Source organism: Eurosta solidaginis, chromosome 3 (assembly GCF_040869045.1).
Source record: "Eurosta solidaginis isolate ZX-2024a chromosome 3, ASM4086904v1, whole genome shotgun sequence".
Lineage (NCBI taxonomy): Eukaryota > Metazoa > Arthropoda > Insecta > Diptera > Tephritidae > Eurosta > Eurosta solidaginis.
In genome coordinates, this window is record NC_090321.1 from 193,207,747 (window position 1) to 193,232,316 (window position 24,570).

The following is a 24,570-nucleotide window of genomic DNA, read 5'->3' on the forward strand; positions in this document are numbered from 1 at the left end:
TTTTTTTAACAAAAGTACTACGACCAAAATTCCCCAAAGCTCGCTAATAGCCAGAATCTCCATCTTTACAACCAAAACTGTATTTATAGATTTTGATTCCAAATAAGAGAGAGAAAGAGACCCGTACAAAAGAAAAACAGTAATTAGAAATAAAATATATGATGGTCACTAGTTAACATATGTCATTCAAAGGATTCACCATTCCAGGGCTATTGTGTTCTAAAAAATGGAAAACGCGATACGGGCTATTGTGATAAAATTTCACATGGCAGGCAAAAAGAATTTTTGCGATCCAATGACAATGTGATCCATATCTGGTTCACGTTTCATTAGAACACGAGGAATGTGATGCATACGGATCAATTTGGGCATAGGAAGTGAACTCACCATAAAGTTGAATTACCTTATCTGTTTCCAATATTTGATGTTACTGTTATGCCAAACTGCATCAAAAAGTAGTTTTTGGAAACAACGGTACTCAGCACTCCTACTGCACGCCAGATTTTTATCTTTTTAATATTATAAATATAATTAGGTAGTTCACAAGAGCGTCGTATTTTGTAAAGTCGTATGCTTTTAATTGTTTCCACGGCTTATAAAATTTCACTAAAACATAACACATACGACAAATAGAACACCTTGTAAATTGCCTAAATAATTAAAAGAAATATAAATATTGGGAATAGTCTAACTTCGAAAAACGGCGGAAATTACTATTTTACTCAAAATTAAACTCGTAAAAAAATTAGTTTGGTCCAATACCCAGCCGAAAAGTGCTCAGTACTAATTATATTAAAAATCCTTTGAATAACATGTTTAGGATGCCATCGAACAGCTAATGATAAATGTGAAACCCGATGGTACGGCACAAAAAATCGAAGCCGATGGCGCAACACCTGACGTTGTTGCACAATCAAAACGGTCCTGGTGGAACTGGCGACGTTCGCAGGTGGGCGCTGTTGCTAGCTCTACAAAAATTACAAAACCGGAGGACAAGATTGATGAGCGTGGTGAGTTATTAATTATTAATATGAGATAAACGTATATAATATTATATGCTTAACGTGAGTGCCTGCCATCGTACGGTTCAGCCTCGCGGTGTCAGACACGCAACGGATCTAATAACGTAGATCAGTATTCCAACGCAGTCTCTATGTTCATTGCCAAATACTACATTGCATGATGGTCGGTGCCAAATAGCTTCTAATCGGGTGTACAATCGCAACGTCTTACCTTGGTAAGATATAAGGCCTATCTAAAACCTTTTGCATTTTAGGTCTAATAGCATCCGGTTGCACTGCAGCTCCCCCATAAGTTCCAATACCATTAATTCTGACCCTTTGCCTAATACAATTCCACATTTAAGGGATGTGAACGACCTTTTGTGAGCATCAGAGTAGTAACCGAAATTTTATACTACTGCAGAACAATTAAAGGATGTAATAACCTTTTCGTCACATCGAATCAAAACGTCAGTTCGCGTCTACGAATATATTCATAGCTGCCAAATTACTCCAATATTCTGTATAGCAAAATGGTCTTTATTAGATTACGTTGGGAGCAATACAATTATACTTCACAATTAAACTTCACTTCGCAACTGATAGCGTGTTTAAATCAAACCGATGACTGATTACTCAGCTTGCGCTGCTTTTATACTCTCCGTTGCTTCATTGGCATATTTCTACTAAAGTCTAAACTCTTCGCCTTCTAGAACTGCTGTATCTCCTGCTTGATAATTGAGCTACATATATGCGTGTGTATGTGTGAGCAACTAACGGCTGATGACAACAAGTGTGTGCGTGAGTTGTTCTTCGTCGCCTTTTATGTAGGTGTGTAAATGGATTAAATTCATGTATTCATTTGCATGAGAGTGGCAGCTTGCTTTATTGTTGTTATGCCTTTATTCACTAACAGCTTAGTGATGCTAAAATTCGCCACAATATTCTATGCCCTAAACATTAGCTTGTCATTGAAGGTGGTGTCCTGCAACACTTAACTAACTTGCCTTTACAACATGGGCGTCCTACCACACACTGCATAGGGTGCACTTTTTTTCAACCTGCCACACACTGCAGATTTTGGGGTATACTATTTCTTAACATACCCAACATTGTAAATCAAATGCCATGAGAAATACCCACCGAACAGGCTTGATAATGGGCATGGTAATAGAGCCATGGAAAAGTGCTTGTCGAATTGGGTATTAGGCTATTGCTATAACAACTGGGTTAAAAGAAGTAAAGAGGTCGCTTAGCCCTTGGAGATAGAGGGAAAACTTTGTTGCCAACTTCTTTTAACGAAAAGAGCACATAGCTCAGAAGAGCATGCTTTAATGTAATTTTAGAGGGCTAAAGAGACGGCATAGCTTCGCAGAGGATAATTTTTTGTCACCTTCAGCGTAGAACATTGAGAATGATTTATTGTGAACTTCTCCAAAATTGAACTTTCTTCGCGTATGGGGTGAAACCAACCACAGCCCCGCGATTCGCTCACTAGGGGTCTAACACAGGGACAGGATATGAGAGCTGTATACAAGCAACAATGATACAATATATACAGATCTTGTCTGCCTTTTTTGCTGCTCCCCACGAGTACAGTTTTTAACAACCGTAATAGGGTCGCGCAAGTGATATACCGCGTCCACGTTGCTCGCTTTCGAGTAATAAACGCTCAAGGATTGTGTAAGCCATGGTATTGTAACGAATTTTGGGAAATGACGCTTATTCCAAACCTTCTGCTAACGCTCGAATCGCTAAAATGTTGAATAAATAACTCAAATATTCTGTATTGCAACATGGTCTTTATTAGACTACTTTGATAGTACTTCACAATAACACCTATACTTCACAACCAATAGCGTGCTTAAATCAAACTGATTACTGACTACTCAGCTTTCGCTGCTTTTATACTCTCTGTTTTCTCGTTCAGCCATTTCTCCTAAAGTCTAGTAACTTCGCGAACTCCATGCTTGGTTACCAGCTATATATGTACATTAGGGTGTCCGTTATATGAACGAAATATTTCATTTTGCAATTATCAAAACGCATACCCTCTAATTCTGTTTAGTATGCAAACCTATGCTTAAATAACAACTTTTAACTTTCCTCGTAAGTTTTAACTTGTGCCGCCAGGACCTCAAAAATAGCAGTTTTTGTCTCCATCTAGTAGCTGGGTTAACGAAAATGTTTATTGCTTTGTTTTAAGATGCTATTGGAAATTTGTATTAAACATTGTTTAATTTAAGTATTATTAATAGAATTACTCAGGACGCTTTCTTTTTAACGTTTGTTTTTTACAATCTATGTTCTTGCACACAGCGTAATAGGAACTGCTTTTGTTCTTCTTCTGCAATTATCAAACCATGAAAGTCTTGCATAAGTTTAACAGCTCTTTCAGCTGTGTCATAAACCGCGTTTAAGCTCAAAATCCTCTTTTTTGCTTCTACATAGGCTACATTTTCTTCCCATGAAGATTTATTTTTTGAAGGAAACTGCAGTCAACTTTTAACCTCAAAAATATATTTTTGCTTCTAAAAGTAATGAAATCACTCAAAGATTTTTCTAAAACAAGAACAAAAGTTTTGCATGTAGTAAATAGTGAGCACAGCTTAAAAAAGATATTAATTAGTATTTACCATATAAAGATATAGACGTTTCATCCTTCGATGGAACGTATCTCTTTCCGGAATCACCAAAGCTTTCTCTTTTCAAGTTAATTACAATGTTTTTCTATGTTTGTTCATCAACGTCGTCATCAAAAATTGATAGCAGGGTTATTTCTTCTGATAAATACCACAGGTCATGACTGAATTTTCCTAAAGCTGCTTTGGAAATCAACTTGTTTACTGCTAAACTGCATCTTAGCCAGGGCTTAACATAAACTGTCACAATGAATAAAGAGATATCTCTAAGCGCTTGTTCGTTCTTGACGTTCATTTTAAATTGACACTACAACAAACATATCTTTAAAGATTAAATAGCTCTTGCCGTCCATCGTGCGTGATGCAATGCCCCTGGAGGTCTGATTTTAATTTCATTCTCGGAGTTTCCTCCCAAAAAATAATAGCTGGTTAAATCAGTTCCCGATAATCATCTCATACAATTGACTTCTCCAGTTCGTTGTAATAAAACTCCACCAATTCATTTATCATCGTCTCACAAAAATGTTGTTTTACGAAATTAGCGCAGAATTCAATAGCATTAGGATTAATATTCTCCAGTTATCTTTGAACTTTTTAAATAGTGGAATCTCGGGACTGGTACTGTCCTCTTGGATTTTAGTTTTAAATACACTTTTGAGCACAAGTTCGTAAACATGATGACGACAAGCAAAGAGTGACAATTCTCTTTCTAATGCTCGCTCCAAAAGCACACAAGCTCCATTCAAGCGACATGTATTCGATGCTGTCGTACCACAGCACATTATTTGTAACTTATCATTAAAGTTCCAATCATTGAGCGCATTAGTACTGCATTTGCTTGATTTTTTTTCCGGAAGAGCTTTCTAATTTCGGGACTGCAAGAATTTGTTCCTTCTCTTCAAATGAAATAATTATTGGCAAGCGTTCTTCTTTAGAGCTTTTTACGTTGAGACTAGGTAACAGTTTTCCATCCCAATGAACAGCAACAACTTCGGGCATGTTACACTTTTGAGCACAAGTTCGTAAACATGATGACGACAAGCAAAGAGTGACAATTCTCTTTCTAATGCTCGCTCCAAAAGCACACAAGCTCCATTCAAGCGAACTGCATTCGATGCTGTCGTATCACAGCACATTATTTGTACCTTATCATTAAGGTTCCAATCATTGAGCGCATTAGTACTGCATTTGCTTGATTTTTTTCCGGAAGAGCTTTCTAATTTCGGGACTGCAAGAATTTGTCCTTTCTCTTCAAATGAAATAATTGTTGGCAAGCGTTCTACTTTAGAGCTTTTTACGTTGAGACTAGGTAACAAATTTCCATCCCAATGAACAGCAACAACTTCGGGCATGTTATTCTGAAAATCAGATTTAATGGATTCTGCTCTATGTTTTCTCATTTGCGTTCGAATTCGTTGAATAGAGGATTTGTTGATTGGGTAATCATCACAAATACGACACAGAGCTGCCACTACAGCTTGAACTACATAAACAGAATCTCGAATGCTGAGTTGACATCTGTCTAAAGTCGCAACCAATTTTGGCGTGACAAAATTTTTTCTTCCTCTTTTTGCTACTGCTCTTAAAGAACGAATTGATTGAGAAGTGGAAGGAGTCGGTTCGTTCAGACTTTCTTCATAGCTTGTAGATTGGTCATATAATTCTGTAGGTATCATATTCTTGTTAGCAGCAGCAGATGTCGGCAAGCCCTCTGAGGGCATTTGTTTTAATCTATATTTCTCTTTTGCTAATTGTCTCCTTTTTGTCTACACCCATTAAGCAACCTGGGCGCCCTGGCTCTCTCTGTTTTTGTAAGAATATTTTATTTTCTTCTATTTTAATATGTTGAGAGCATCAGCATGGGCGATATCGAATAAATTATCCAAATCCTGTTGAAACTCCTCCTCACGACGTTTATAAAAATCCGGTATCTCCTTGCAATTTTTGTGTAGCTCTCGCCAGAATTGATAAAGATCCACAATCTTCTTAACATAATTTGGAAAAGCTTTGGTGGGTATTCTAGCCTTTTCCCAGAATATAATGCACTCCCGAGCCACAAGATTTGTACCCTTCACTAATACTTAGCTTTATTTCGCGAATTTTGAAAAACAGAACCGCAAGAATTTGACGATTCGGCGGTAATTTTGCACCTGTTATTTGGTGATTAATCTCACCCACCAGAAATATACTATATTTATTGCTTCTTAGTTCCACTGACATTTTCGAAATGAAAAACTATCCGCGTTATTTACTCTACAACTCAAGACTAATACTGCGTGCACGTCTTATCTGAACGAACAGTTATGTAGAAATTTTTTTCTATTATTGGGAAACGCCACCAAATCTGTTGGTCCAGTACTTTCAAATCTTTTTATTTGCAAAAAGCTAGCGCATTTACAAAGCTGTGCGGCGTTACGCTGTTGAGCTAATACAGAAGGTGGCGCCACTGCCGCCCAACACTTTCCCCGTGTTACAATGGACAGTGATCCAGATCCGGATAAAAATTTAACTCGAAAATGCAATAACAATGTGATCCATATATATATATGTATATAGAACACGTAATTTCTAATAAAAATAATTTGATCGAAAGTTAACCGTTGAATCTGAACCAACTTCTTTCCAAAGTAATTCGGCACTGTTTAGAGTTTTCGTAAAGAGCTTATATTTTTTTATTGAGTATATTGGATTAAGGAGAACCGATCTGAGGGATATGCGTTACAAAAAAGACTTATAAAAATAAGGGACACCCTAATGTACATGTATATTTGTAGTTTATAGTCTCTCCCATAGCCATATGCGTGTGTATATGTGAGTACTACTTCGGCTGATGATTACATGTGCTTGCGAGTATCTTTTCTATGCCTTGTATGTACATATGTGTGTAAATGATGATTGATTTGTTTATGTACCAAGAGTGGCAACTTACTTTATTGTTGTTGTGCCTTTATTTACTTAGTATCAGATTAGTGATATGAGTATCACTTAGTGATACTAATATTCGTCATAGTATTATAATTGCCTTTTGCGATCGTTATACCTATCACGGGCATATTTTAATACCTAATCCACAGGAGGAATTTTTGGCTTTTGATATGGGTTTTAAAACCGCTTAGTATTGATATACGGTTAAAATTGCCACCCATACTAAGATTTGTCTTTTTATCAGTTTTATAATTTGAAATTTTACACTTACAAATTATCATTGCCCAGATGCCGACCAAGCTGTTGTGGCAACTCAAACCACTCGTCCCAATTCGCCAGACATAAGCGAGAATACGCTTAGTAAGACCGATTCAACGCTTAATGCAGAAAATACTTCAGCACAAGTTGAAAATCTTGAAGACTTTTCGCAAGAATCATCGAAAGGAGAGGCAAGCGGCAGCACTAGTAAAAGTGAACGCTACAAAAAGAGTTTGCGCCTCAGCTCTGAAGCAATTGTAAGTTTTATAGCAAGTCACATATTCATTCTTAAATAAACGTTTAAATGTTCCATTATTCTTACAGAAACAATTAAATTTGAAGGAGGGCATGAATGAAATAGAGTTCAGCGTTACAACCGCTTATCAAGGCACAACACGTTGCAAATGTTATCTCTTCCGTTGGAAATATAATGATAAGGTAGTTATATCCGATATCGATGGCACTATAACCAAATCCGATGTACTCGGACACATTTTGCCAATGGTCGGCAAGGATTGGGCTCAATTGGGCGTCGCTCAATTGTTCTCGAAAATTGAACAGAATGGTTATAAATTATTATATTTATCTGCACGTGCAATTGGACAATCGCGTGCTACACGTGAATATTTACGCTCGATACGACAGGGCGATGTCAAATTGCCTGATGGCCCATTATTGCTTAATCCAACATCACTTATATCGGCATTTCATCGTGAGGTGATTGAACGTAAGCCGGAACAATTTAAAATTGCTTGTCTTTCTGATATACGTGAACTCTTTCCTGATAAGGATCCATTCTATGCCGGTTACGGCAATCGCATCAATGTAAGTTAATACAATTCAACATTTTTATATTAGTTTGTTGTTAAATTTTTACGGTACTACAATTTTTCTGCATTAGGATGTATGGGCGTATCGTGCCGTTGGCATACCAATTATGCGCATTTTTACCATTAATACCAAGGGCGAGCTTAAGCATGAACTTACACAAACATTCCAGTCATCGTGAGTACCAAATGATTTTTGTTATATATAAAAAACACATACATAAGTCAGCCAAGTCAATTTTAACCAGTCAATAACTAACCATTGAAACTGTTTTCAATCGGCAAACATGTAGTGGTGTAAAGCTAATTGTGGTTTAAGTGTATAAGTTGTAATTCACATACTATGAATCCACATATTTTTGTGTTAAAGGTTCTCTGTGTAACAGTCAGCAGTATTATTATTGCTTTACTTTTTGGAGCAAAAACTTTAAATGAAATTCTGTAAAACTTTAAGAAGCATCTTCATCAAGGGTTAATTAAATTTCCTTAACCCTAACGCCATAGTCGTAACCATACCCATATCCATACCATCTCCAATGTGATGTAATGGTGCCTTAAACTAAAAATCGTGAAAATTTCATAAAAATAAAGAAAACGCAAAAAATTACAAACATATTCCACCAAAAATAAGTCTTAGTCATAACGTATCCAAAACAATGATTAAAATCTACAAAAAGTTATTAAATTCACCAACTCAAATATTTTTAGGTTATGGATATGGCGAGAAACCAAAAACCAATTGGTTGGCTATGGTATGGTTATGGCGTTAGCGTTATGGTATGGCACCATTAATCGATTACATTGATTTCCATAAGGTAGGTTCGATCAGCTGTTTTATCTGGTTATGGTTATATGGTTATAAGTCACCATTAATTGGCCCTTTAATTGGCGCTTAACCAACTGAACATAACAAGTCACGCCAGCTATGCCAATTTCGCTAAACTGACGCGAATCGAGAACACCATTGGAGGTCAAGTCTTCCTCCGCCTGATTCTTCCAACTCAATGGGGACCCCCTTCCTTTGCTTCGACTGAAATACTTTTTTGGTCGGAGCGTCTCCGTTTAGCATGACCTAGCCAGCAAAGCCCTTGTGTGTATATTCGCTGCACTATCTTCCTATCTGCGTAAAGCTCATACAAATCATCATTATACTCGTCGTCGACTCATGGACAGGACCATAAACCTTCTCTAGCACTCCAAGAGCCACCATCATCTCCGCTCGACACCGCACATGATTCGGAGCCATACATCAGGACAGGTATGATAGGCGATTTGTAGAGCGTGATTTTTGTTCATCGAGAGAGGACTTTACTTTGCAATTGCGTCAGTCAAAAAAACCATTTGTTGACAAGAATTATTCTCCGTTTGATTTTGTAAGCTGACATTGTTTTCGCTGTTATGCTGGTTTCCTTTTTGTATTGACTGTAATGAATTATATAATGCTAATCTACATAGCAATTTCTTATCACACAACGGATTTTTAATATTTCTTGATTTTTTACGTTATTATTACATATGTTTAATAATAAAAATTTTATTGAGCCATGTCCGTCCGTCCGTCCGTCTGTCCGTTAACACGATAACTTGAGTAAATATTGAGATATCTTCACCAAATTTGGTAGACGAGCTTATCTGGATCCAGAATATATTGGTATTGAAAATGAGCGAAATCGGATGATAACCACGCCCACTTTTTATATATATAACATTTTGGAAAACACAAAAAACCTGATTATATACTAAATAATACACCTAGAATGTTGAAATTTGACATGTGGACTGATATTGAGACTTGATAAATATTTGAAAAAATTTTTTAAAATAGGCGTGGCACCGCCCACTTGTGATAAAATCAATTTTACATATATTATTAATCATAAATCAAAATCGTTAAACCTATCGTAACAAAATTTGGCAGAGAAGTTGACTTTACTATAAGGAATGCTTTTTAGAAAAATTTACGAAATCGGTTAAGGACCACGCCCACTTTTATATAAAAGATTTGGTAAAACTGCGTAGATGCAGGTAATAAGCTATTTCTAGTAAAAGTTGGAACATTTCGTTCGTAAGCCTGCCCTTTTTATACTTTTTTTTGCTTCTTTTAACGAAAATTAGTTCAGAATAGAACCATATGTATATGTATTATTGCGCAGCCTTGTAACACTATTAAGCGCACAAGTATACAGCTGGGTATGTAATTTTCGGTTTCACCCGAACTTAGACTTGCTTACTTGTTATCCTTACAATTATTCCTTCTGATAAAGAAATACGATCTCATCATAATCCTATGTTTTTATAATTTCGCACACCCAGATAACACAACGGTCGACTCAAAAAATCGCAATGTTCAGAAAACGCGAAAAACTGATGACGACCCCATATGCGCCAATCTAATTTTTATTTTTTACAAAGTCTTTTCTCCCTGAATATTTGAGATACAGATCGGAAGGTATTGAACTGGGAAGCCTGGGTACACCCTTAACTTCGAAATTTAGGTTTTTTGAGTTAGTTCCCTATTCGAGTATATCGAATACTTTCCCTCGATACTTTTTTTGATATCGATTCTTCTTCTTCGATCCCTTTAAATGAATACGAGTATCAAGTAAAGGCGGCATCTATCCAAATAATATTGAACCTAGACCAACAATATTTTGTATTTAGGTCATATAGATCAAGGTCTAAACGACTTAGGAAAAGTGAGCAGTGCTACCCTCGTTCTTCTTGCGACTCTGTCAAGTTTTTTTGGAGTGCAGATCATGGGGCTTGTTGTTATATTTCATTGGAGTATGGTTTTACGTGGCGGGTCCCAAGCCCAGCGCACGACCCGCTCAGCGGCGGTAAAAATATTACTTGGCACGTTTATATAGCGAGCCGCTTGCTCCAAGACAGACGCCCGCTTGCAGCCGCACCTAGAGGTGTACAGACGCTGCCGATGAGATCTCCCCCGGCTAACCCTTAAACCGATTATGTCAGAGTGGCCTAGCCAGGTTGTCGCCTTCTCACATTAGCTCACATCCGTTTAGCGGCTACCCAGAGGATACTTAGCCGCAAGCGACCGGCAGTAGTGAGCTGCTTGAACCGCATGCAAAAGAATCGCTCTGGCCATTCCCAGGTGAATGGCGGTCACAAGCTTTCCCCACTTTCGTGGACTTCTACACACGGCCCCACCCTCCAATACTTTTATATAGGACTTAGGCGGTTATTCGTTATTACCATAGGGCGGCCCCCAGTCCGTTGGAAGGACCAGGTGGAAAACGATTTAAACTCCCTTGGTGTGACCAATTGGCGCCGGTTGGCGGAGCAAAGGAGCGACGGGCGCGCCTTGTTGGACGGCCATAACCGTTTAGACGGTTAAGCGCGAATTAAGTAAGTAAGTAAGCAGATCATGGGGTTTTAGAGTGTGTGTACTGTGCCAACTGGCGCCATTTGGTAACAGCGAGGGAGTTTAAATCGTTGTCTGCCTGGTCTTTTCAGCGGAGTGGGTACCGCGCTATGGTAATAACGAATAACCGCCTAAGTCCTATATAAAAGTATAGGACTTAGGCTGTTATTCCGTACTCATATATACTAAGCGGAGCACTACGCGTAATTTGACGGTTTTAATGAGTTTTTATTTGGTATTGAATTATTTTTAACTACCGTGAAGTAAATTAGTGCATAATGAAAAAAAATCTTTATTTACATACATATGTAATAATAAAACTTGCACAAGTAAAATAAGTTTAAAATAGAAAAAGAGATCCACAGGCAATCATGATATAAGAGTTCGATCCATCGCGAGTGAAGTGGCTTAGAATATATCTGCGGTAGAGTTGACTGTGGTGTGAGCCGACTAAAATCCACAGTCAAAGCCGCATTTGTTAATCATTTCCATGTATGTAATAATATTGCTAATATGGTAAACATTTTATTTTTCTTATGTAACATACCTATTGAATTGAATGAGTGGCTCGAAAAACGTTGTAAGATCCAATTTCTTCGTAACTAGTTTTTAAAATCACTGATGCGGTCATGAAATTTTGATATGTAAAAATCTTTGATCATGGTATGGGGGAATCCTGAATTTAAGCGTAAGGTGTAAGCGTAGACGTAAGTTTAGACTTTGTAAGTGGTATGCCATGTGGGGAATGCAAGCGTAAGTGTTGTCACTACAAAGGTTGCATAGTAACGTTAATTTTAACGTTTACAAAAAAAAAAAAAATCTATCGTTTTAACGCTTAGGAAATAAACGAAATAATATCGGCCCCTATTATGAGCATTTTTCGATCTTCGATCTTCGCTGGCTATTGAACATCGAAAATCGATTTTGAAATTGGTATTATCTCTGTCAAATTTTCGTTATGTATCTAATTTTGAAGCGAATAGAAATTTGTTGTCGACGCTATATCGAATTAGAAGAAAATTGTTTGAAATGTAAGTTTTTTGTGTTTATCTTCTACTTTTTTGCTACCTAATAGTAATTTCAAACTATTTGTATTAATCGTATATAGTGTAGGATGCTTTATTTTTATTAAAATTAATATCCACACAAAAATTATTTAAAAGAAAATATTATATTTTCATGATGCAAAATTTAATAATAATGTAAATTTTTGAAAATAGAAAAATCAATATTGAAAATTAAAATATTGTAAAACATATTCAGCCCAATTCTAAACAAAAATTCCGTGCGAGTTTTTTCCCTTCTCCCATTCCTCGTATTCTAAATAAAAATTCCTTGTGAGTTTTTCCCCTTCTCCCTTTCCTCCTATTCTGAACAATAATCGAAAAAGCGGAAACCGGTTATGGGAGAAAAGTACGTATTATGTGAATGTGAGTGACGGAGATTTATCTGCCATTACTTAGGAGTTTTTTCACTTGTTAAATTAAAGGGAAGGCAGCGAAATAGTACAAGGAAATTGGTTCTTTTAAGAAAAAACTCTTATTTGTACAAATTTGTTCTAAAATATCTACATTCTACCACAATATTCTTTATTTTAAGTCGAAAAGTATATCATAAGCAACGGAAGAGCTCTTGGTATATTTGATGCAGCCATCCAGAAATTGCGCAAGGATTTTTTAAGAAGGCTTAAAGAGATTTTGGCATATGACGAAAGACGAATTCAACACAACTTGGCCACCAGAAAATTGCTTTGCTGAATGGAAGCAGGCAACTCCGGCGGATTTGTGTTATCCCGCCGTCTTCTTCTTCTTATGCTCCTCTGTTGATGTTGCTGTGGTACCAATTTATTACTCATTTCAGTGAATACCACATGAAATGCAATACTGTGCATTGTTTATACTTTATTTCTTAATTTCAAATATCAAATTCGTAACAATAATTAAACTTTTCAATTTTTTAAACAAAATAAGAAATGCGCAACGAAATTTCAATTGACAAAACAGCTGACTTCGAAAATTCGAAATTCCTATTCCCCAATTATTGTTCTCCCTAGGAGAAAATAATTGGAGGAATTTTTCCGCGGAATAAAATAATACACTAGAACAAAATTCCGAGGGAATATTTATAATTGGGCTGATTAAAATTAAAAAGTTCAAAGTAACATAATAACAAAGTTAAATAAAAATAATTGAGTCAATATAATTTAAAAACCCTACATATAAGTCCAAGGTCGTGAATGGAAGACTGGTTTCAAAAATTGGACAAAATCCGTTTAAAACAAAAGGAACTTGCAGAAAGGACCAGGTTAAAAAAATTCCGAGTGCATTCTCGTACCCGATGCTCTGTTGAGACAATCCCTAGTGCAAAATCTGAGAATTGTTGCCAGTTTCAAAAAGGTTGGAATAGCCTTGGCTCTTGTGCATTGTTGCAGCCATTCATCTTTACTGGATAGCAAGTCCATGAACGCTTATATGGTCATTATGAAGTTTAGTTTTTAACACATGTAACAACATGTTTAGAAAGTTACAATATTTAGAAAGCTACAATTACGCGTTGAAATTCATTTCAGCGTTTTATACTTCTGGCTAGTTCCAGTACTTAAGTTATTTTCTTCATAACAAATAATTTTGCTTTTATTTTCTTTGACAGATGATGGGAATGTGCTTTTCAACGGTTGAATTTATCGAATTATGGAACAATGACACTAGTCTTGATTGAATGAGTGTCATAATACCGAATGAAAATTCGATCAGCTCTATCGACCACAGTCGAAGATCGAATTTGTCTCATAATAGGGGCCATCATTTCGTTTTTAACATACATATATGAAGTCCAATCGTTGATTTTAAAAACACGAACAGCAGTAGCAAGTAGGTACCCCGTGAGACATTCGCGCACAAACAACACATGGTTGCCTTGAAAACTGTTGTTGTTGTTGTAGCGATTAGGTTACTCCCCGAAGGCTTTGGGGAGTGTTATCGATGTGATGGTCCTTTGTCGGATACAGATCCGATACGCTCCGGTAACACAGCACCATTAAGGTGCTAGCCCGACCATCTCGGGAACGATTTATATGGCCACATTGAACCTTCAGGCCATCCCTCCCTCCCCACCCCCAAGTTCCATGAGGAGCTTGGGGTCGCCAGAGCCTCATCTGTTAGTGAAACGGTATTCGCCGCTCGAAGGTGAGGTTGACAATTGGGTTGGAGAAGCTATATATTGCGCTACACAACCCCTTGAATCCCCGCCTTGAAAACTATTTTACGCCATTGACCCCCACTAACAACGTCATGTATGGCATACAAGCACAAATACATACGAACACTGCTCGGCTGCTACAACTGCAACAAACACAGATTTATTTCGTTGATTCATTTTCTTCGTGTTCCAAGGGCCAGTGATCCGGATCCCGATAAAATTTTAATATACAAATGCAACAACAAATTAGCTGTGTTTTTTTTACATCTATAGACGTTTACGCTTAAATTTTATATAGACTGCTAAGCGTCAAACTTTAAATACACCTCTGAAACTGCTGCGCATAAAATTTGTACTACTAAATTTCAATACGCATTATACTTGGATGTAACTGAAATACGTGTCTATGTTTCACCCTCTACACTAATTCTATGTATTATATGCGTGTCGACTATTCATCGCAACTGATTCAGCTATATGTTATACACAGCCATACAAAAGAGGTTTGTGTCTCCGATTTTAGGTACATCCTGTTCTGTAACTAGTTATTTAACCACTGCCGCTAGATGGGTCTCCTAAGTCTTATCTAAGCGAGGATAAGCATTTTTTACGCGCAAACGTAAACGTATACGCGTGTAAAAAAACACGGCTATTGATCCACATACATCACATTGTTATTGCTTTTGCATGTTAAATTTCTATCGGTATCTGGATCACTGTCAATTGGAACGCGATGTTTGTTTTCAACGTTAACGATTCAATTTCCTTTCGTTAAATTAGTTCTGAAATGGAAACAAATTAAAAAGTTTACGATTTTTTATCAAAATGTTATCGATTACTTATCAAAAAGTTATCGGTATGTATGTATATTTGTTATCGAAGTGCTAACATCGATTTTTCTAGCAAAAATGTGTCGATTTGTTATCGAAAAGTTATCGATTTCTTGTAGTGTTACTAATTCGCCATCGATTGGTTAACGACGACTCATAGGATTGGCGTGAAACACATTTGTAACCCTTCGATAACAAGCCGTTAAAAAACTAAGAAAAAAGATAATAATAAATAACAAAAACAAATACAAAACCGGACTATCCATAACTATTCGGTATCTTTTGTTACCGATAAAAAGCGACGAAGCTTTTCTCAAGGAGCCCGTACTACATATTTGTTTCTGGTAAAGTTACTCTGCTGTGGTTTAACTCCATCGATATTAGACGTACATCGAGTATTTAGTACTTATGCCTTTTTTTACCTAAACTCCGAATTCAGTAGTTCCTTTTTTTTGTTGTAATCCTCATTGTAAATCCAAAAACCAAAACGGGTGCTTAGTACTCCTACACCGAAATATCAAAAAATCGGTTCAAATTTATTTATGTGCGTCGCTAAAAACGTTTGTTCCCATAATTGAAAACTTTTTATTTTGTCGCTTACAACGTTTTTCGAGCTACCTATTCAATTAATCTATCATGAAAGTATAATTTATGTACCTAAATATGTATATATGTATGTATGTCTGAACATACTAAAACAAACCAAACTAAAACATTAAGTTAAAAATCACTAAGATGAATATTAAATAAAAAATATAAAAAAGCTGCTTGTACACATCAAAAAATGTGGAGGTCCATACCAAAGCGTAACATTTTTGAAATTTGAAAAGAAATTACCGTCAAATGCCATTTGATGATTTTTATCGGAGCTAGCTCTAAGTAGCTTCCAATGACTAAAGTACTCTAATTTGAAATTTAACTAGCATCATAATTTTGATATTATTACGGACCCTTACATAACTAAAGCACTTTTTACAACATTAGTTAGGCCAATATTATAATACGGCTAAATAATTTGGAATTCGCGTTATCAAGTCCATGCAGACAGTCTCGAATCAATACAAAAACAATTTTTACTATTTGCCTTAAGAAATTTTCAATGGGACTCTTTAACTAATCTTCCACCTTATACTAATCGATTAAAGCTTATCAATCCTCCAACTCTTGCTAGTCGAAGGGAAATGCTTGGTGTAATATTTATGACAAAACTTTTAAATGGATCAATTTCGAGCCCATTCCTTCTGAATGAAGTGAAGTTTTGCGTTCCCTCTCGGACATCGAGACACTTCAAACCTCTTCTGCTGAAACAATGTAGAACGAATTTCGAACAAAATGAACCTTTTCGGCGTTTATGCCAAGATTATAACTCTCACTCAAACACATTTGATAGCTCGGACTCCCTTTTTTCTATAAAAAAGATTGATCTCACCTCTCTTAATTAATGTATAATACGTTTGCTTCTGTTCTCTTTAAGTATTACGCTTGGCTGATGAAATTTCTTCTGTAGCTGAGCAGTCTCAGATCGTGACGCTTGACAAACCGCTGCCCATCAAATATTGCGGCCGCCGTGGTGTGATGATGGCGTGCTCCGCCTACCACACCAATGATTCTGGGTTCACGCCCCGGGCAAAGCAATGTCAAAATTTAAAAAACAAGTTTTTTCAATTAGAAGAAAATTTTTCTAAGCGGGGTCGCCCCTCAGCAGTGTCTGACAAGCGCTTCGAGTGTATTTCTGCCAAGAAAAGCTTCTCAGTGAAAACTTGTTTGCCATGCAGATGCCGTTCGGAGTCGGCATTAAACAAGGTCCCATCCCGCCAATTTGTAGGAAAAATTAAAAGGAGCACGGCGGAAATTGAAAGAGAAGCTCGGCCTAAAATCTGAAATAATATATATATATATTGTGACGAATTTAGTGAAATTCCGCTAATTTCCAACCTTCTGCTAACCTTCGTATCGCTAAATTATTGAATAAATAACTCCAATATTAAATAATGGAAGATGGTCTTTATTAGACTACTTTGAAAGTACTTCACAATAACACTTATACTTCGCAACCAATAGCGTGCTTAAATCAAACTGATTCCCGACTACTCAGCTCGTGCTGCTTTTATACTCTCTGCCCAAATGTCTAGACGTTTCTTCTGCTAGAATTTTCTACTTGGTTACCAGCTATAAACTACAGATACACGTTTATAGCCTCCGCATAGCCATATGCGCGTGTATATGTGAGTACTAGTTCGATCATCTCTTCGTTGCCTTGTATGTATGTGTTGTTTCTGTTGTTGTGCCTTTACTTAATAACCTTAGGGATGTGAGACAATAAATGATGCTATTATTTCTCAGAATATTATAATTAAAATGTTACATTTTGTTGCCGACCTCCACAAATATGTAGGTATGTATGCCAATCACAGCCACTTGACTAAAAAATAAGCTCATTCCCAAAATAATTTGTACATTCATTTGTAAGTGTGAATTTATTAAAAGAAAATCATACAAATTTGAAAAACTGCAATTGCTATATTTTCCAAACGCTTTGCATTCGCATTTTTATAGCGGCTACATCAATCAGTCACTCGAAGTTGATGAATACTTTCCATTGATGGAGCTTAATGTCGAGGCATCTGATGACGACGTCTTCGACGAAGATGAATTGAATTTCAGTGAAACCGATGATGGTGGCACAGATGATGGCATTGATGTGGATGATGATGCTGATGATGGTGACATATATCTGAATGATGCTGTAATTGAAAGGACAGAATTACTGCTGTCGATGAGCGCGAACGTGGTGGCTTGCTAATGAGTTTGGATGACGGTAAAACGAATTTAAAAGATAGAGACTTTGTGCAGCGGCATAATATAATCAATACAGCTTAAGATTTTATAAGCACTCACTAACACTAAAATTCGGATGAGAAAAATTTCTTAAGGATCATGTGAGCCTAATACTGTTTTCACACAGACGGCTTATTGAATAATAAAGGCAGTTTTCTACATTAAGACGCTTATTGAGCTCAATCTTCCCTACAAAATTCGAATCTATTATTATTTCATTAGTAGCTAATCGAATGCCTAATGAAGTCAAAAGCACAATGCAACTCTGTTGGCAGCGTTCCGCTTCCGTTTCCGCTTCTTAGTTTTCAAAGCAAATGTCATTGTCTGCATGGCGGAACGATACAAATTGGCCGCATCGAACAGCTGATTATCACCTTTTTTATTTGATTTGATACATCAACTACCGGCGCAGTACGATTTTGACATTTGTCCATCGAATTTACAAGTACATGGAATTTTTTTGTTTGTAGCTATGTCACCATGCTCCCACCTTGTATCGTTCCGCCATGATTGTCTGTCTCATCCTTCATACTAATCGAGCAGTTACTTCTGTGTGAAAGCAAAAAATTTACGATTTCATTAGCAGGTGAAATGAGATCATTAAGTTTCTGTGTGAAAACAGTATAAGAGTATGCAATTTTTACAAATCAAATTTTTGGTTGGGCAATTAATCACAAAAGAAGTAACGACAGAAGAAACGCCAGCAAAAATAACGTTATGAAACCAACGAAAGAAAAAAATCAAATATGAAACAAATTATTTGTCCATTCTTATTAGACAACGAAATTTTCCGAATGAATATGAAACTTATAGCGTTTTCTTTTCTGTCAAAAGTGTTACGCTTTTTGTACGCCGCGCAAGGGTTGTAAATATATTTCGTTCTATTCTAAAAAGCAGGTAACGCCTTTACGGGGTATTTCGTTCTTTTGTGAAAATTGTTGCCTGCTCACAACGCAAATCGTTACACTTTTAAACTGGAGACATTGCTGCTTTATCGGTAACCGTATCGGTAACCTTATAACAGCTGGTGCGACCAACTTTATGGGAATCAATGCAATCGATTATTGGTACATTGGTACTAAGGTCGTAACCGTATCGTAGCTAACCAATTGGTTTTTGGTTTTCCGTCGTGACGATAAACAGCTGATTACGTTAGGGATACGACTACAGCGATACGACAAACGGCACCAATGACTCTCACTTTTCCCTGCATAAAATGGCGGTGTGGCAGTGCAACTCTGCTAAACTAGCTGATCTTGACAATTTATTTTCGTAACTTCACATATTTTTAGGCGAATAAAATTGAAATGAAGGAAATAATTGCTAATGAATTTTTATTATCATTGACAGCGCGTTTGCGAAAATCAGCTAAAACACGGGGTAGCCATTTATATTCTTTGCATGCACTATAAATGTTGAAAATTTTCTGGGTTAAGAGTAACTCTATTAAGGCTTTACCATTCAATTAGGCAAACATGTATTTCAGAAAAGAAAACGCTACTATTCTCATTGAAGTATGATATAACACGTCTATTTGATCAGGTTTGTGGCATGTCACTCATATACATATATACAAATTGTTGCATACTTTTAGGCGCTTCTGACATTATGTTGTGATAATTGTGGCAACCAATATTGAACAGCAAGGATAATTTCAAAGACTTATAGTCATCCAATTCAAATATACATAACTACCTGATAGAAATTTTTTAAAGTAATTATTATGTTAGCAAAACACGGTTTATCTGGAATTTTATATGTGTTTATTTATGAACTCGTACACTAGTTATTTTCTAATGGTGACAAGCATAAAATGACTAAAAAAGAAATCTATTGTGATAATTGTGATTATTAGTTATAAACATAATTATGAAGCAGCATAAGTATAATTTATATTTAAAAAGCCATAGCAATAACACTGTGCAACAATTTGAGAGTGATTGTCCCATAGCGGAATTGGTCCCACTCTTAACTGAAAGACTTAAGCTCTTGTTATAATACACGAAAATCATTTCATTCATTCCTTAGTCAAATGTTTTTGCTTTAGGGATCTAAAATTTTAATATTCTGCTTAAGCGATTTAGAATAAAGCAAAGACGAAATGCTTGTACTAGAAACGTGATAGGCTAGTGATAATAAAAAAGGAAATTTGTGCCATGAGATATGCAAAATATTTTTTAGTAATTCTCATATGTATTGATATCTTGTTTCATGCAGAGATGCATACATACATATATCACTGATTAGATATAAACTTAATCATCTCACCACCAATATTCGCTCACACCGAAAATGCTAGCTAACTAAAGCATGAAAAGTTGTTGCCTAATTCAAGGCGGAAAATTACTTTTTTTTATACTCAGCTGAGCAGAGCTCACAGAGTATATTAATTTTGTTCGCATAACGGTACCCTGTAACGGCATAAACTAATCGATATAGATATAGACTTCTATATACCAAAATGATCTGGGCGAAAAAAGAAATTCATTTACCCATGTCCGTCCGTCCGTCCGTAAACACGATAACTTGAGTAAATTTTGAGGTATCTTGATGAAATTTGGTATCTACGTTCCTGGGCACTCATCTCAGATCGCTATTTAAAATGAATGAAATCGGACTATAACTACGCCCACTTTTTCGATATCGAAAATTTCGAAAAACCGAAAAACTGCGATAATTCATTACCAAGAACGGATAAAGCGATGAAGCTTGGTAGGTGGGTTGACCTTATGACGCAGAATAAAAAATTAGTATAATTGTGGACAATAGGCGTGTCACCGCCCACTTTTAAAAGAAGGTAATTTAAAAGTTTTGCAAGCTGTAATTTGGCAGTCGTTGAAGATATTATGATGGAACGTTACTCATATTACTATATATATGTGTTGTAAATAAAAATTAGCAAAATCGGATGACAAACACGCCCACCTTTAAAAAAAAAATTGTAAGTCAAATTTTAACAAAAAACTTAATATCTTTACAGTATATAAGAAAATTCCAATATGGACGTAGCTTCGCCCTTTTTTATTTAATTTTTCTAGAATACTTTTAATGCCATAAATCGAACAAAAATTTACCAATCCTTGTGAAATTTGGTAAAGGCATAGCATCTATGACGATAACAGTTTTCTGTGGAAATGGGCGAAATCGGTTGAAGCCACGCCAAGTTTTTATACACAGTCGACCGTCTGTCCTTCCGCTCGCCCGTTAACACGATAATTTGAGCAAAAGCCGATATAGCTTTACTAAACTTTGTTCACGTACTTATATGAACTCAATTTATCTTGGTATTGAAAATGGGCGAAATCCGACTATGACCACGCCCACTTTTTCGATTTTGAAGTTTTCGAAATATTAAAAAAATACCATAACTATACCAAATACGAAAACATGGTGATTGGATTGATTTTTTGATTCAAATATAACTTTAGAAAAAACTTTGTAAAATGGGTGTGACACCAACCATATTAAGTAGAAGAAAATGAAAAAGTTCTGCAGGGCGAAATCAAAAGCCCTTGAAATCATGGCAGGAATACTGTTCGTGGTATTACATATATAAATAAATTAGCGGTACACGATAGATGATGTTCTGGGTTAGCCTGATCCACATTTTATCGATATCTCGCCTTCACATATACAACTAAAGGCCACTCCCTTTTAAAAGCCTCATTAATACTTTTAATTTGATACCCATATCGTACAAACACATTGTAGAGTCACCTCTGGTCCACCTTTATGGCGACATCTCGAAAAGGCGTCCAGCTATAGAACTATGGCCCACTCACATTCCAGAGTTACCCTAGGTTCATTTTCCTACATGGTGATTTTCCCTTATTTTGTCTCCGAAGCTCTCAGCTGAGTATGTAATGTTCGGTTACTTGTTTAATATTCATTTTAAAACTTTATTTATTATTTATTCAAAATCACCCAAGCCAAATATTCCAATTTAAAAATGGTCACAGCGAAGTAGTTGACCAAAGAATGCAAAACGTTTTTGAGGCTTTCCTAGGTAAGTCGGTTGATTTGGAATTATTTCTTACACAAAAATGCGTTGCACAGTGCAATTATATTAGACTCAAAATTTCGCAACAGGCGTTATATAAATTAAATAGTTCATTTAAATCTAGTCAATAGTTAGTGTTAAATCATTTTGTAACAATGCTACCTAACGACTCATTGATCTTTGTTAAACGATGTATGTATGTACGCATAAGGTGAACTAAATTTTAACCTTAAGGTATACACCTTAATTAATTAAGTATCAAGAAAGGTGTTATAAATTTATATTATTGAGTTATAAATGTCAATGCTATTCCTTTAATTTGTTGTTGGTAAGAAGCAAGTTATAATAGAAGTTGTGCTTTAATCCGCAAGCTGGACTGGGATTATCGTAATAAACACAGTTTTGCTACGTTTTTGTTCGACAATTTTCTAAATACTATGTATACTAATTCACAATATTTAAACAAATTGTATATTCCTAAAAAAAATTATAAAAAATAGATTAAAAAAATTATACTGCTTTTATTGGCTTTTTCCTTTCTGTTATTATTCATCGGCCTCGATGCGCTGCGGCTTTCATTGAAGTATATCGTAGGATAACATGTCCAGATACACTACTCTTGCAGGATGATTTAAATTCTCTTAATTCCTGGGCTATCCATAATAATCTGCGTCTTAATATAAGTAAATGTTGTCATATGACGTTTACTAAATCTATAAGTGCGCTTTCGGCAACATACTATATCGCAAGTATAGATCTTGTTTCGGTTAACGAATTTCGTGATCTTGGTATACATTTTTACTCTTCTTTCACTTTTGTTAACCATGTTAATTATATCATACCGAAGGTTTATGCTAATTTAGCCTTTTTAAGGCGGTACGCGAAGGGACTTTAAGGACCCATATACTAGGAAAATTTTGTATAGTTCTTTAGTGCAATCTAAGTTAGAGTATGGATCTGTCATTTGGAATCCGATTTACTCCACACGATCGGCGAGAATGGAAAGTGTTCAACGCAAATTCATTGGATTCGCTCTTCAACCTCTCTATTTTGATAATCCTCGATATACTGCTAGGTGCATGCATTTGCTGCTCGAAGCCAGACGTTCTGTTCAAAATTTAATGTTTATCTTCGACATTATCGCTGGTATAATTGACTGCCCAGCTCTTGTTGGACAAATCTGTTTTAATGTTCCCAATAGAAATCTCCGTTCTTATAATATATTTTACATTGAAGTTCGGAGATCTAATTACCTTAATTTTGCACCTCTCATTAGAGGACTTGAAGAGTTTAGTAGGATCTGTAGAAGTCTGGATCTTGATTTTACGATGTCAAGACCTTTGTTTAAGTTACTGATTGAGTCTTACAATTATTCCTTGAACTCATTGTTAATTAGTTTTAAGTTAATTTATAATAATATTGTAAATCTAGTCTGTAAGGTATTTTTCCATTGACTTAATAAAGATATGAATATGAATATTTAACCCAGGGGCGGAAACTGTTATTCCTTTTATAATATAATTCCTTGCAAAACTATTAATTTTGGACTTTTAATATATTTGGATCAAGATAAAAATTATTTTCGGATTTTTATTACCTGAGTCCGATAGAACTAGTTAAACTCGGACTTTCAAAAATAAAAGTGCGGAAATAAAAGTTAAAAATTTTCTTAATTCGGATAAGCCGTTTCTTTGTTATCAATCCGGACTTTCATTTTGGCCTTAAAAAATTTGGCAGTCGTTTTGGTCTTTAAAAATAAAAGTCCGGATTTGACTTTTATTTCGGGACTTTTATTTTTAAAAGTCAGTTTGGCTAGTTCTATAGGACTCAAAAAATTTAAATACAGATTTTACTTTTATATGTGGACTTTTATGGTAAAAGTTCGAAAAATAATAAGGATGCATGATTCGACATGATATTGTTATAGGGATACGTGGGAACTCAAACATTTTCACCTAGGACAATTTTTTGACCAAGACTTTTTTCACTCCGAAAAAAAAAATTATTATTTTCCGTCCCTGATTTGACCCATCAGCCTATTACTGTATGTGGAGGCTTTTAATGTATTTAAGCATTTTTCAGGCGTTTTTACTCCTTATTAGGAATAGATAAAAAGTCATGCCACCTAGATGTGAGATTACTGCCTTGCCAAAGTGATGCATTCGCAAAGAATGTTAACCGGCGTTTCATCATCTAGCTCACAAAAGCAACATATGTGTGTATCGAATAGATTGAATTTTCTTATGTGATATCGTAGACTACTGTGTGCCGCATAGTACAATAGGTGCGACCGATCACAAATTGTCATGAATATCCTCTAACGGGAGTCCAAGGAAACTTGGTGTTTCAACAGGGGTGGACCATAATGTGAAGGGTGTTAGAGGCGTTGGTTCCACATTACAATTAAAGAGAAGGTTGGTTTCATGTGGGGACACATTGCAAGCAGGGCACACATTTTGTATGTCGGGGTTGATTCTGGATAGGTAAGAATTTAACCTGTTACAGTATCCAGATCGAAGTTGAGCTAGAGTGACTTGCGTTTCGTAGGTGATACTCTCGTTGCTAGGAGTATAAAGAATTTGGCCTACCTTTGTCCTAGGCATTTGATCTTGTTTCGTTTGCACTTCTTTGTTTTCCAGTTACTTATGACTTCCATAGTGTGTGCTTTT

General features: G+C 35.9%; 1 protein-coding gene across 6 annotated transcripts in view; it reads left to right on the top strand.

Moving 5' to 3' along the window:
• Positions 1–24,570, top strand: part of Lpin (phosphatidate phosphatase LPIN) — a 100,367-nt gene that overhangs the window by 68,778 nt on the left and 7,019 nt on the right. For 3 of the 6 annotated variants that reach the window (XM_067774387.1, XM_067774385.1, XM_067774389.1), the window contains 5 exons: positions 821–1,010; positions 6,857–7,083; positions 7,151–7,651; positions 7,728–7,831; positions 17,620–22,434. In XM_067774387.1, coding sequence (XP_067630488.1) covers positions 821–1,010; positions 6,857–7,083; positions 7,151–7,651; positions 7,728–7,831; positions 17,620–17,866 — 1,269 coding nt within the window. In that variant the 3' untranslated portion in view covers positions 17,867–22,434. Of the gene's footprint in view, positions 1–820; positions 1,011–6,856; positions 7,084–7,150; positions 7,652–7,727; positions 7,832–17,619; positions 22,435–24,570 lie in introns of those variants that run through there. The other 3 variants (XM_067774388.1, XM_067774390.1, XM_067774386.1) reach the window with 2 other exon arrangements.